The sequence below is a fragment of the Ochotona princeps genome, chromosome 16, assembly GCF_030435755.1.
Source record: "Ochotona princeps isolate mOchPri1 chromosome 16, mOchPri1.hap1, whole genome shotgun sequence".
NCBI lineage: Eukaryota > Metazoa > Chordata > Mammalia > Lagomorpha > Ochotonidae > Ochotona > Ochotona princeps.
The window spans coordinates 12,786,831-12,801,975 of NC_080847.1; the positions used below are offsets into that span (position 1 = coordinate 12,786,831).

Genomic DNA, 15,145 nt, shown 5'->3' on the forward strand with positions numbered 1-15,145 from the left:
CTGTGGAGGGCTGCTCCACTTTCAGTCTAGCTATCTGCCTAAGGCCTTGGAAAGCAATGGAGAATGGCCGAAATCCTTGGGACCCTGCACCCATGTTGGAAACCTGGAAGAAACTCCTGATTTTTGGTTTCAGATCAGCTCAGCTCTGACCAATGTAGCCTTTTAGGAAGATTTTTCTCTTCTCTGTAAATCAACCTTTCAAATAAAACTAACTAAATGAATAAATCTTAAAAAAGAAAGAAAGAAAGAAAGAAAGAAAGAAAGAAAGAAAGAAAGAAAGAAAAAGAAAGAAAGAAAGAAAGAAAGAAAGAAAGAAAGAAAGAAAGAAAGAAAGAAAGAAAGAAAGAAAGAAAGAAAACACAAGAAGCCGTTGAACTTGACTGGACAATAAGATGCTGGACTCTATGTTTGGTATATGCTTGCAATGGGGGAATCTCAACTGAACTTGAACTGTGGTTATGCAACAAGGTGGAGGAATCCACCATGGTGGGAGGGTTTGGGAAGGGGTGGGGAGAACCCAAGTATCTATGAAACTGTGTCACAGAATACAATGTAATTAATGAATTAAAAATAATAAATAAATTAAAAGAAAGAAAGAAAGAAAGAAAGAAAGAAAGAAAGAAAGAAAGAAAGAAAGAAAGAAAGAAAGAAAGAATCTAAACATGGAGGCAAGGCATGAAGGATGCTGAAAGGGAAAAGGGGAATTTCATGTGACTGCCCAGAACGGACATCTCTCAGCAGGGCACTCAGACAGCGATTTTCCCTTGTACCACCAACAGCCGTCAAGAGTGACTGAGCTTTTACAAACACCTTAGAGGACCCAGCACGATAGCGTAGTGGTTAAAGTCCTCACCTTGCACGTCCAGGATCCCATATGGGTGCCGGTTCTAATCCCAGCAGCTCTGCTTCCCATCCAGCTCCCTGCTTGTGGCCTGGGCAAGCAGTCGAGGACGGCCCAAAGCCTTGGGACCCTACATCCATGTGGGAGACCTGGAAGAAGCTCCTGATTCCTGGCTTCTGATTGGCTCAGCTCCAGCTGTTGTGGCTGCTTTAAGAGTGAATCATTGGATGGAAGATCTTCCTCTCTGTCTCTCCTCCTCTCTGTATATCTGACTTTCCAATAAAAATAAATAAATCTTTAAAAAAAACCAAACATCTTAGGACCTTTGGCCTTCACGTGACTAACGCTTTTTACACATGAAGGACATGAGGACGTTAAAATGTACAGATCTGTCTACTTTGTGGAAGCCACATCATTAATCAGCATGTTCTACTGCCATATTTATAAGACAACCTATTTTCAGATTTCCTCTTAGCAAAATAAAATATATTTTACAAAACTAGTGGGGCTGGCACTGTAAACGTGCTATCTGCAACACCCGCAATCCTGTACGTGTGTGCTGGTTCATAACCTGGCCACTCCATTTCCTGTCTACCTCCCTGCTAATGGCCTGGGAAAGCAGTGTTTGGGCCCTGCTACCCAGATAAGTTCCTGGAGACCCAGATAAGTTCCTGGCTTCAGCCTGGTCTAGCCCCAACTGCTGCAGCCATCTGGGGAGTACTGTTCTCTCCCTGTCTCCTTTTGTAGCTCTTTCAAATAAATACTTTTTTTAAAAGTATGATAAGATTAAGAACATTCAGAATCAACTGAAAGGTCAGCACAGTTTGCACAAACTCCCTTAGCAATACAAATGCTAACTTATCTATGTTAAAAAGAGATAAAAATAAAACGTAAAATTATCAGCAGTGGGTCCCGTACCATGGCATAGCACACTAAGCCTCCACCTGCAGCACCAGCATCCCATATTGACACCCAATTCATGTCCCATTTGCTTCACTTCCCATCCAGCATCCCTGCTAACAGTCTGGAAAAGCAGCTAAGGATGGCCCAAGCCGTGGGACCCTGCACCTGAGTGGGAAACCTGGAAGAAGCTTCTGGATCCTAGCTTCAAATCGGTCCAGCTCCGACCATTGCAGCCATTTGCACAGTGAACCAGCAGACAAAATATTTCTGTCTCTCCCTCTATCTCTGTAACTCTGCCTTTCACATCATAAATAAATAAATAAATCTTATAAAAATCATTACAAGTATCTATGATCATGACCTTAAAAACTGCTCAATCTCATTTATGACGAGAAATGTGATGTGTCTAACATTAGCCTGCCATGACAAACCTTTCCCCATTTCCTGTTGCTGACAAAATACCCAAGGCTGGGTACCTCATAAAAAACAGGGACTGATTTAGTTCACAATGATGGAGGCTCACAGTCTACATATAGACTCAAACAGACTGTTGTGCTCGAAAGGCAGAGCAACAGAGACACAGTGAGAAAGACAAAGAGAGAAATCGTCCACCTGTGGGCTCATTCCCAAATTGCCCCCCAACATCCAGGTCTGGACCAGGCGAAAGCCAGGAACTCCACACGGGTCTGTCAGGAGCGTGGCAGGAGTCCAAGTACCTGGGCCATCCTCCACTGCCTTCCCAAATTTATTAGCAGGAAGCAGGATGGAAAATGCAGCAGCCAGGACTCAAGCCAGCACTTCAATAAGCCGTGTCAGCGAAACAAGTAACAGCTTGACTTGCTGTGCCACAACACCAGCCCCACCTGAATGATGTTTAAGTTCAAAGCCAATTCCACAGTTTCAGTGAACAAGATCCAAAGCAGCTGCTCTGTCTGCACACCTGTGTGAGGTAAAACAGCAGCGTGTGCCAAACCTTGAAACCCAGCCTCCTCACGAACACACTGAAAGCTGCTGGATGAACTCCTCCATGTCAGATCCACAGTCACAGTGAGAGGTAACAAAGCAGGCCAACATGCATCAGCGCTTTCTCAACAACTGTCTCAGGACTCACATGAAATTCCTTCTCCACACGTCCCACGCTTTGCACATCTTGCACAGATTCCTGTGGCAAAGGCCACCTTTACCATTCTCTGTCGGACTACACAACACTTCAAACAGAACGTTCTCCGTTAAACCGAGGCTACCGAGGCCGTCCCCACCACTAAGCTGCAACCAAGTCCAGCCTGGGACCTCCAAGACCAGTGGACTTTGTATCGCTACATAAACGTCTCCCTTTTTGCCTTTAAATTTTTCCCTGCAATCTCCTTGAACACAAGACTGCATGGCTCCTGCAGCAGCGGACTGTCACTTGGGTCACACAGTGTTGTGCAACTAGGAGACAGGAACTGGAATCCCAGAAACCTGGCTCAGCGCCCAGCAGCCGTGCTGGTGAATGGTCCTGCCCAAGCTCCCAGCTGTCATGACTGAAGACACAAAAACAAAATAACCAGGAGCTTACATCTGAATAATGAAAGACAAGAAACAGAGCAGAGAAACTCCACAGACTCCAAAGTGGAAATTCTGCAGAGAATTTTAATACAATTGGTCAGGAAAAGTCCATGAGGGGAGAAACACTTGGGATATAACTTTCCTTAATTTTTTTAAAATACATTTATCTATCGGAGAGGAAGAGAGGCGGAGCGAGCCCGAGCAAGCTCTGGCCCACTGGTTCACTCCCCGCACGTGGGCAATGGCTGGCGCCGGCTCGGGCTGAGTCTCCCAGGAGCGAGGCAAGCGCTTGGGCCGCCTCCTGGGGTGCCCACTGGCAGGAGCTGGGGTGCCCACAGGCCTGTTCCCAACCCTAACCCTCCAGGCCTGAAACAGTAGGTCAAATCCCCATTCCATGAGAACAAGGCTTATTAAAAATAAGTAAGAAAGCACCTACTTCATTGGGCAGCTTGCAGCTTTGCTGGCACAGCCAGGGCCTCCCCGAAGGCTTCTTCAGGGCTTGGGAGCCTTGCGTCCCAGCCCACACTGCCGACCGTGTAACAGGGTCCCCAGGCGGCTCGGCCTGGCAGTTGGAGAGGCTTACGTCCACGAACTATGCGAATGCTTGTTGACAAGGCTGATCAACAGGTTCAATGACCAGGATTTTCCTTTCCCTACCACGACCCTTGTATCTTAAATGAGAAATTAAGTAATTTTCAAGAATAGCGAGGCCGCCGTGACCACATTCCACTCACTGTATCACCGTGGCGTTACACCCCAGGGGCCCGGCAAGGACAGCAGCGTGCGTCCTCTCCACAGACGGGTTTCAGGAATTTACCTCAAAAAGGTGGCAGAGCCAAACTGTCGGGCACCCCGCTCAGGGCAGAGTCGGAAGAGGCGGCTGAGCGCGGGGCCCGCAGCTGCGTGAACAATTCAAGCTGCTCAGTTTGCTCACGGGACACGCAACTTCCAATGTGACTATAAGCCTGTCTGGATTTTTACGTCGTTTGTTGCCTCCTTCTGGAAAATGTCCTCAAGCCCCTTCCTCCTTCTACATGTCGCCTTTCAGTATCTTTTTTCCCCTCAGCGAAATGGACTTGGCCATCTCTTCTTCAGGCCTCGTGTCAGTCGGCCTTCCCACGCTCCACAGCACGAGCCGGCGCCCGAGGCAAAGCCGCCCTTCCCCGCCCGGCCGGCCACGGCGGAGAGCGGGAAATTCTATCACAACAGCAGGATGAGGTGGCTTTCCCACATTCACATTACAAGCGTGCTCAAATGTCAGAGTTAAAGTTCCTCTAAAGAAATCCTGAAGCGTTTTAAACTTCACGCAAAAGTGAACATTCTGTGGGAGGCAGAAATACTATTTACTTTTTTGTTTGTTTGTTTTTGTTTTTCTTTTCTGAAGGGGCCAGGTGAGGTAGCAAGCAGGTGAGGCGAAACGCCGAGGACGCCTTTTCATTCTCCCGCGTCAGCTTTCAAGTCTGAGGGAAACGCCGGGCGCGGCAGCCGCCGCCGCCCCGCCTCCCGCCCGCCTTTTCCCTTCCTCAGGATGTCGGCCGAGGCTACAAAGGCGGGCACGCCGCGCGAGGCACTGTGGGAGCGGAAACACGGCCGCGCGAGGTCGCGGCCCCGCCGGAAGGGGCGGGGCTGGGCCTGGTGGCGCGGCGGGCAGCTCTGCGGCGGCCGGTGTTTGCGGGGCGCCGGGCCTGGCGGCGGGCGGGTTGGGTCGCGATGCCGGAGCTGGCCGTGCAGAAGGTGGTGGTGCACCCCCTGGTGCTGCTCAGCGTGGTGGACCACTTCAACCGGTGAGCGGGAAGCGCGGGCGACCTAGCTGCTGAGTCACGGGCGGCCACGGCGCGGGTGGACCTGCCCAGGCCGGCCGGGAGCCGAGGACGGCGGGAGGGCGCGGCCGAGCCTGTGCAGGCTCTTAGGGGTTGAGCCGGAGCCCCTCGCCCGCTCTGGAGCTGCTGGTCCTGCTGGACCTGTTGCACCTTGACTTGCGTGGGCAGATGCGAAAGGGGCTTTGCTGAGTGGGTTGCCTCCGGGCCCGCGCTCGCCAGCGAACCCTCTGGCGTCGACAGTCGACCCCATAGGCGTCCCAGGTCGGCTCCCTCGCTCTGGGGATTCTTCCGCCGGACTTCGATGAACCATTCTGCTGCCGTGGGAAGCCGGCGTGCCGATGGGACAGGCACCATTAATGTTGAGAACTCAGCAGCAGATGGGAGCGAAGTGTAGTTTGTAAACAGACACTGTCGGGCTTTTTTTTTTTTCCCCTAAACCATAAGAAAAAGCACGGGGTGTAGAGGTTTCCTTTGAAGTGTGGCAACTTGATGCTTGAAGTTCATTGAAGAACAGAAACAGAGCCACCGGAAATGCCAGAATCCGTATTTGGTTAATTTAACAAACATTTATAGATTTACCGAACAATGCTAAGAATAACAGTAATTGTTAAAGAGCTGTATGCAGATGCTTCAAAGATAGGGGGGAAACTGAAGTCCATGAAGCCTCTCCACTATGCATTTTTCATAAACTTTTGAAGACCCTGCATCCATAAAGGTTTCAGGGTGGTTTGCACCGAAATGACCTTGAATGATGCACTTGTAGATCTGGAGAAAATCACTAAGGAGGTTTGGGATGAAGACAGAAATCCAGCCCTCCTCTGGGATCCACAAACCAGATGGCATTGGGTAGGGGTCACGATGAATCAGATCTCCTGGGGTTTAGAGAAGAACTGGCAACTGGATCCATCCCAGTCTTCATCCGTGAGATGATGTGGGGACAGGGAAGGTGGAGAAGGGAAATTGCAAAGGAAAAAGTTGGAAGCAAAAGCATTAGGTGTGGTGGTGTTGAAACACCCACCGGGGGGCCAGCGCTCTGCACCATAAGTGAGTTTAGCCATCGCCTGCTATGCCAGCATCCCCCCCTTATGAGTACCAGTTTCCTAGCTGTCCCACTTCCAGTCCAGCTCCCTGATAATGTGCCTGGGAAGACAGCAAGGGATGGCCAAAATACTTGGACCCCTACCCACATGGGAAATCCAGATGGAGTTTTAGGCTCCTGGCTTTGGCCTGTCCCAGCCCTGCTCATCTGGGTAGTGAGTCAGCAGGTGGATGATCTCTTATCTCTTCTTTGTGACTCTGCCTTTCAAGTAAAATTTAAAAATATTTTAAAAGGGAAAAACACAAGCCAGAAAACATTTTAAAACTCCCAACATCTGAAGAACTGTATTTTTTATTTGGAAGGCTGGTTGATAGGGAGCGTAAGCTACCTTGGGTTGGTTCTGTGACAGCTGGCTGGGTCTGGGCAGGGCAAAGCCAGCAACCAGGAACTCCATCCAGGGGCCCTGGTTCGTGAGTCATCCTCTGCAGTGTTCCTAGGTGTGTTGACAGAAGTTGGTCTCAACACCTCCACACGGTACACTTCAGCTGCAGTACCACAAGAGCCAGCCCCTGAGGGGCTTTTGTTTTCTCCACTTAAAATTTCTGTGAAGCTCAAAAATCAGCTTGATGCGTATGTTTCTTGGCAGTCCGCAGTAAGTAAAACAAACTGCCGGCATTCATCAGCATCATGTGCAGGCATTACTCCTTACATCAGCAGTTCCTAACAAGAACCAACATACCCGCTCACCCTTACTTGGGGAGATGAGTTCATGGGTCGCCTGAGCGGTGTCTGCGCCCCTGCTGCCTCAGGGTCCTTGTGTCCACAGGTCTGTGCTGCCTCTGCAAGCTGACAGCTTCTGTTCTCTCATTCAGAATCGGCAAGGTTGGAAACCAGAAGCGGGTGGTCGGTGTGCTTTTGGGGTCGTGGCAGAAGAAAGTGCTTGATGTATCCAACAGTTTTGCAGGTGAGAGATTTTACGTTGTTTTTTTTTCCTAGCATGGTTAAAATGTTCACTTGCCTTTTAATTTTTTTTAATTTTTTTTTTTAACTGCAGCATAGAGATTCTATTTCAGAACTGCTGATGTTTTTAAAAAAGGACCTTAAGACTAGGCCAGATAGTAAATATTTTACACCCAGGGCTAGGGGTGTCAGGGTGCCTCCAGCAGTGGCCTTGTCCCAGCAGCCCAGGCAGCGTGTGCTAACCTGGGCCCCCATGTTGCGGTATGGTAGGAGAGGGAGAGGTGGGGAGCATTACCTTTACTGTGTGTGAAGCTTTACAAGAACACAGCCAAGTGCTCATAGCATCGCATGAGGAAAGCAGCAGTATCAGCAGAACAGTGTAATTGCCAGTGTGACCTGTGACGTCGAGGTGGCCAACTCCAGTGTCTTGAAAGCACCAAATGGCAGCTATTAGGAAGTGGGGGGCTTGGCCAAACTGAAGAGCACGTGATGTTTTAAAGGTTCTGGCCATGGCTTGCTAGGTCTTCCAATTTTTAAGAGAGGGCCAGACTCTGGGTTTGTATATGTACTTTCCTGGTTTCCAACGAGAACAACAAAAGAAATAATGTTTAATCCTGTGTTGGAGAAATCGAGCACGTGAAGTGAGTCCAGTCTGCACTGGGATCTCCTTGTTACCTGACCTCCAGATTTCTCTCTTGGCCACTCGGAACTGAAACTTCGTAATTTTTTTTTCTCTTTAGTCCCCTTTGATGAAGATGACAAAGATGATTCTGTCTGGTTTTTAGACCATGATTATTTGGAAAATATGTATGGAATGTTTAAGAAGGTCAATGGTGAGTCTTCGTTTTTTTAAGAGGATACTATGATGGGGCCCTGGCTTGCGTGTGTGTGCACACTTTTTGATTTGGAGGGTGTCTTTTTCAGCTGTTCTCTGTTTAGTGTCAAAGGCTCTTAAGTTTAGTCAGGTAAATGGTGGTGGAGGAGCGAAGTCGAGTAAATGGAGACTGGGGTCTCAGGATGAGATGAGCAGCCTTCACGACTGCTTTTCATGACACAGGGAAAACCCTTTGTGTTTTCCTTCCCAGCCAGAGAAAGAATCGTGGGGTGGTACCACACAGGCCCCAAACTGCACAAGAATGACATCGCCATCAATGAGCTCATGAAGAGATACTGTCCGAACTCGGTAAGTGCTCACCTTGTATAAGGCTGCTCCTGGTGTCCTCTGCTGGCTGCTCCCAGGGAGGGTCTGGACACTTGCTCGGTTCATTGCATCTTTCCCATAAGCACGGTGTGCTCGTGTTTAAGCTGTGTAACTTACTGTGACTCTGTGTATTCAGTAAGTAATCGTTCATACCAGCTAATTCTCTGTAATATGCAGCTATATATCTTAAATGAAAAGGCTAAGGCTCAGAATAGTTACTCTGTCCACAACTCTCATTAAGGTTGTCTTGACTCCACTTTCTGACTAGCATTACACCTGGCCAGCTTATTCATGGCAGGGAAATACCAGCAAGACAAATGAGCTTTTTTTTTAAAGATTTATTTATTTTTATTACAAAGTCAGATATACAGAGAGGAGGAGAGATAGAGAAGAAGATCTTCCATCCAATGATTCACTCCCCAAGTGAGCGCAACGGCCGATACTGTGCCAGTCCGGAGCCAGGAGCCAGGAACCTCCTCCAGGTCTCCCACACGGGTGCAGGGTCCCAAAGCATTGAGCCATCCTCAATTGCTTTCCCAGGCCACAAGCAGGGAGCTGGATGGGAAGTGGAGCTGCCGGGATTAGAACTGGCACCCGTATGGGATCCCGGGGCTTTCAAGGTGAGGACTTTAACCACTAGGCCACCGTGCCAGGCCCGAATGAGCTCATTTTTGAGACAAACATTTTTGCTGAAAATTCTGGCTCATTTCTAACTGGATGAACGAAATTGCTTCAGCAATCATCAGGAGGACCGGACTGCCCTTTTGTGTCAGTTGTGGGTTTGCTCAGATGTGCTTCCCTGCCAGGTGCTGGTCATCATCGATGTGAAGCCCAAGGACCTGGGGCTGCCCACAGAGGCCTACATTTCAGTGGAAGAAGTTCACGATGTAAGTCACCTTACGTGGGACACGAAGTGTGCTGCTCGTTGGGTGATCGAGGGGTTTGTTTTCCCATTTAAATCAACAAATCCTTTACGTCTTTGTAACAAAGAAAGGTCATTGATTTCTGTGATCTTTAATTCTTTTTTCCTTGAGTTTTTGAATCATCAGATTTTAGAAATAGAGAACTGTTTTAGGGCCTAAATCTTCTTTTGCACAGTAAATTGAGGCTTTTACTAGATGCCTGATTATGCGGAGATGCTCAGGCCACTTCAGAGAGCTCATGGGAGATGCAGCTAAGAGAAGTTTATTGTAATGGAAAAAATTATTTTTGAAATCCTCACATTTAAGAGCTTTCAATGTGAAAATCAATATTACGGAAAAGGAGCTATAGATGATTTTCAAAACTTTGTGCACCAAAATAAACCTCCCTTTTAACACCTTTTTTCTACAAATTTCTTGAAATGCCCTCATGCAGCATCTGTGGCACTGGGTCTGGGAAAAGCTTCTCTGGTGACTCATGTCATTCAGGGCCCTTTGATTGTCAGCAACAGCCCAGTTGTGAGGACCACATTGTGTGGACACTCTATTTGATCCAAGGGACAATAAATGGTTTAAAGTTGTATTCTCTGGTTCTTGCATGCCTCAAAGAAAGGTATTCTGTATCTTGTCTGGTTGTTAAAAATCGAACTGAGACTTTCTTCAGTATCCATCTCCAGTATGGGTTTGACAGCAGGTAAAGATCTTCCTCAGAAAATAGTTCAGTGGCCTCTGAACACAAAAACAGTGTCCCAGCAGAGGCTCAGCACTGAGCATCCCCATGGTGACCGTGGCTTTGAAAGCCAAGTGATCAAGCTGTGCCCACCTCTGCCAAGGGAAAGTAGGAAATGTATGCAAGAAAGGGCTGACTGAGTGCAGAAGACATGAGGTGTGAAAAGCAGCTTGATCCAGTAAAGCAAATAACTACAATTAAGCCTCCTCTCCCAGGACGGAACCCCAACCTCAAAGACATTTGAGCACGTGACCAGTGAAATCGGAGCAGAGGAAGCTGAGGAAGTGGGAGTGGAACACTTACTGAGGTGAGATCACACAGCCTCAGTCACTGCCCCTCCAAAGGCTGAAGAGGGGACCACATCTGGAGTGGCGAGCTGGGTTCTGGTGCTGGCATCCGCTAACTAGACTGCGTTTCTGAACACATCATGGTCCCTTTCTGGGCCTTTGTTTTCTTATCTATGAACTAAGTTGGCTGAACTGGTTTTCTGTTGACTCGTGGTCTGTTGCTTTGTGGTCATCACACAATGCAACAGGGACAGGACCTGATGTTTGAAGTAAATGTATCCAGTACTCACTGTGTCCTTTTCGACAAAGGTAGTTCATTTTGAAGTTATTTGGGGAGGAGTTTTGTTTTAAAATTCTTAATCTGTATGATCATTATTTGAAGACGTTACAGCTTTTACTTTTTATTATTTTTATTGGAACGTCGGATTTACAGACAGAGACAGAAGAAGATCTTCCACCTGCTAGTTCACTATCCAAATGGCCTCAATGAACAGAGCTAAGCCAAATCCAAAGCCAGGAGTCAAGAGCTTCTTCTGTGTTCCCCATGCTGGTGCAGGGTCCCAAGGCTTTGGGGCTGTCCCCGACTGCTTGCCCAGGCCACAAGCTGGGAGCTGGAAGGGAAGCAAAACAGCCAGGACATGCACCAGCGCCCATAGGAGATAGCAGTGCTTAGAGGTGAAGGATTAGCCCGTAGAGCCACTGTGCCAACCCGAAGTTGTAGTTTTTAATGAAGCAGTAAGGTCCCTTCCAGTTTGAAAATTAACTATTCACTGGTTACAGCTTCTCAAAACAGCCTAGAAGGGGTCAGTGTTATGGCTTAACAGGCTAATCCTCACCCTTCAGGCACCAGGATCCCATATGAGCACAGGTTTGTGTCCTGGCTGCTCCACTTCCCTTCCAGCTCCCTCCTGTTTCCTGGGGAAGCAGTGGAGGACGGCTCAAAGCCGTGGGATTCTGCCCCCACGTGGGAACCCAGAAGAGGTTCCTGGCATCTGGCTTCAGTTCTGGCCATTGCGGCCACTTGGGGAGTGAATCAACAGACAGAAGATCTTTCTGTCTCTCCTTCTTTCTGTAAATCTGACTTTCCAATAAAGATAAATCTTAAACATATACATACACATACCTGTCTGTAGATAGATAGATATTTTTTTAAAAAGTCCTAGAAATCCAGGTGGAGAAAGTGCCCTCTTGTGGCACAGGGAAGTTGAGGTGGAGAACCTCCTAACACAGCTGCCCAGAAAGTTACTGGCAGATCAAAACTGTGACGTCATTTTTTTTTTTAGTGAAAATGTTCTCATTTTAATTCTCTCATAATCAGCTTTTCCTTAATCCCTGTAAAAAGCAAGATAAAGTATATGACCCCAATTGAAAACAAAATTGCAATAATTAATGCCCAGATCTTGATGAGCTGTGGAAGCGATGCTGCTCCCCGCAGCCTGGTTGCTGTCTTGCAAGAACTGCTGTATGTGACCTGACGCTCCCCCTCCTTTGTGGCTTTCTGTAGAGACATCAAAGACACTACAGTGGGCACTCTTTCCCAGCGGATCACAAACCAGGTCCACGGGTTGAAGGGACTAAATTCCAAGCTCCTGGACATCAGGGGCTACCTGGAGAAAGTAGCCACAGGCAAGCTTCCCATCAACCATCAGATAATCTACCAGCTGCAGGATGTGTTCAACCTGCTGCCCGATGTCAGTCTGCAGGAGTTCGTCAAGGCCTTTTACCTGAAGACCAATGACCAGATGGTGGTGGTGTACCTGGCTTCCCTCATCCGATCCGTAGTCGCCCTGCACAACCTCATCAACAACAAGATTGCCAACCGGGATGCAGAGAAGAAAGAAGGGCAGGAAAAAGAAGAGAGCAAAAAGGATAGAAAAGATGACAAAGAGAAAGATAAGGAAAAGAGTGATGTAAAGAAAGAAGAGAAAAAGGAGAAAAAGTAAAACATGTAGCTTTTTAAATTTGTAAATTAAAAACTTGTCAACTAATTCAACGTGCCACTTGTGAGGGTTCTTTTTCACTTGAAGTGCTTGTTTAAAAGCCGTCCTGACAAGAGCTCTCTGCCTGCAATCCTTGCTGTGGCACTCATGAAGGGGAATGGCTAGAGGGACAAGCTACAGCTGCTGCAGGTTGGGGTGTGGTAGCTCAGGCGTCGGAGGGTGAGAGAAGAGGCCCACATACAGCATGTTTGGTACTCTTCATCTTTGTACCAGTAAGGCCAGGAGTTGGTTTTCCCATCTTGAATGACTCGTGGGGTGTGTGGTTACTGACAGATTCCATTCATTGTCCACTTTGTAACACCTTCAGTGCTGACCCTTCTGAACCCGGCTGAGAATGTACACCACACTTGGCCCTGGCACTCTCAGGGCTCGGGACCTGTATGTTGTTTACCTTCAATTAAATGGTTTGGTTTTTAAGAACTGTGTTCTGGTGGTTTTTAACTTTGAAAGTAGCTGTTTCCAGAAGCAACCAAGACAACCTTTAAATAAAGCTACATAAAGAATTCTTTCAGACTTAGTATCTTGTGTAGAGGGCCTCACATGGGCGTTGGACACAGTGCTTCACAACCTCACATCCCAAGTCGGAGAGCCCCAGTTCTGCCAGTAACACCCCAGGAGGAAGCAGTAATGGTTCCTGTCACCACACGGGAGGTCTGCAGCCATGGGGGCCTGGCACATGAACCACTGAACTGGAGGCCTATGTCTCTCCTTCAAGTAAAAACAGGTATTCTGCTGAGGTGGACAGAACCTGGGAGATGGCAGGTCCTCTTGAGAGAGCAGTGGTACCGAAGCAGCAGCAGGCCCTGGTACCTCTCGGGTTAATGGACGTCTGAGGACAGCACAGGGCTGCTAAGAGAACAAAAGGGAGCCCCAGGCATGGGACACATGTAGTCACTTTCCTTTGGTGAGCAGTTCAGTCACACCATGTGGATTAGCATTGTTCAAAGATGAAAAAATCAAGTAACAAAGTTGTCCTTCAGTTACCACTTCCTGGGCTGTAATCCTCCAAGTAACCACAGAAAGGGCTAGTTGGCCCACATAGTAAGGTAAACAGCTCCCACTCTAGATAAGTAAACCTTGATCATTTGAAGACACATTAAGGTTCTGAAACCAAGGGAATTGCTGAAAGGAAAATGGCCATACTGATTTCAGTTACGTGGCAGCTGGATCTGACAAATTTAGAAATTCATGGTTTAAAAGGTATATGCAAACTGCCACAGTGTTAAAGCGATGCTTGCCATGTTTAGAACAGGAAGATAGCGAGGCTAGACCCTAACTCCAGAGTGCAGTGGAGGACAGCCAGGCTGCCATGTTCTGGGGCCTTGGTCAGGGGTTAGGTAGACAGTGGGCCCATGGAGAGTCACTTATGTAACGGTAAGCGACAAGTGCATACCTGAATTGAAAACCACACAGGATTCAGGTCGTCCTTTAATACTTCAAACTGGGATGTCAAAAGCTAAGCTTGTCCTAGAGAGTTGGCTGAACATCAAAGAACACGGGAAACAGTTTGCAGGCTGTAGTCACCTGGGCAAAATTAAAAAACTTATAAGGAGGGTGAACCTAGTAGGCTAAACCTGGGCTACACCAAAAACACAACCTTGTGTTGGGCTAGTCTGGTGTCTCCGGGTGTGCTGTTTCTGAAGACACTGAGAAGGGGTCCCAGTAAGTCTGAGCCCCTGGTTGGACCTCATCTCAACACCATCACATTAGCTTTCCTTCTGTTCCCAGACAGCTGGATAGGGAATCCACAGCACACATCACAGAGAGCAGTCCCTCCTCCGTACTGGCCTTCTGTTTGAAAACACACACTATCCCTCCACTTACGGGCTAGAGAAGACATGGAAACACCAGCACTCAAACAAGAGCCTTGGGTCAATCAACTGACTCCATGGCCGACTTGTGCTCACATCAGTCACTCACAAAAGAGAGTTGTGTCAAGAATCTTCACAAAGAGGGATGGTGTGTAACGTAGTAGGTTGAACCAGTGTTTGGGCTAACCGCATCCTGTATCAGAGCAGTTGGGATAGAATCCTACTAATACTTTGGATCCAGCTTCCTGCCACGGTGCACCTAGGACACAATGGTTCAGGTACCATCCCTGCAACCACATAGGAGACCCAGATGGAGTTCAGGCTCCTGGCCTCACCTGGCCCTATGCTGGCTGTTGGCAGGAATTTGGAATGAATCAGTGGATAGAAGCTCTTTCTCTGATCTATTGCTTTTTCATTGCTTTGCCTTTCAAATAAAATCAACTTTTTAAAGTCCGTTCTAAAAAAAAAAAAAAAAACTATAAAAAATGTGTATTAGGAAAAAAAAATTTTTGCACCAAAATAAACGTCCTCTAATTCCATTTTCCACAAACTTCAAATTATGCCTGTAGTGTGCTAGATGAAAGGTGAAGCTTTCAAGGAGTTAGACTCAGAATTTTAATTTCTAGAAAGCCTTTCAACTACGACAATTCAGCTATACATTCATACAATTATTTCACTTCAAATGAATTATTTAAACCCAGTCCTCCATAGAAGAATGAAATAATCTATTTACTGGGAAGCTAAGTTCAGGCCTTTTCTTCTTCTGTTTCCCTACAAGATACCTTTATAGAAGAAATAAAACTTAACAATGACTTGGAGTTGCTTAAATTGCGACACACCAATGAAACAAGTTCATCTGCCCCACCTCAGGAGAGGGAGGGGTACAGAACACATTTGATTTATGAGACCCAGAAGACAAAATGTTTATGACTTCTCTAAGCAACTTCTGAATTGTAATGAAATATGGAGTAACTCTTAATGCCTGCCAGTCAACTTCTGCCTGTGAGCAACAAAGTCAAGGCCTTCCAAAACTACAGCATGGTGGGCCCTGCATGGTAAATTAGTGGCTAAGTCCTCGCCTTGCA

At 47.4% G+C, this 15,145-nt stretch overlaps 1 protein-coding gene across 1 annotated transcript; it reads left to right on the forward strand.

The window, feature by feature from the left end:
- The first annotated feature begins 4,885 nt into the window (after positions 1-4,885).
- Positions 4,886-12,237, forward strand: PSMD7 (proteasome 26S subunit, non-ATPase 7). Its single transcript, XM_004583993.3, has 7 exons — positions 4,886-5,076; positions 7,024-7,115; positions 7,852-7,944; positions 8,197-8,294; positions 9,119-9,199; positions 10,178-10,269; positions 11,754-12,237. Exons 1-7 carry the CDS (start codon positions 5,003-5,005, stop codon positions 12,190-12,192), a joined length of 969 nt encoding a protein of 322 aa, XP_004584050.2. The 5' UTR covers positions 4,886-5,002; the 3' UTR covers positions 12,193-12,237.
- The last annotated feature ends 2,908 nt before the right edge of the window (positions 12,238-15,145 follow it).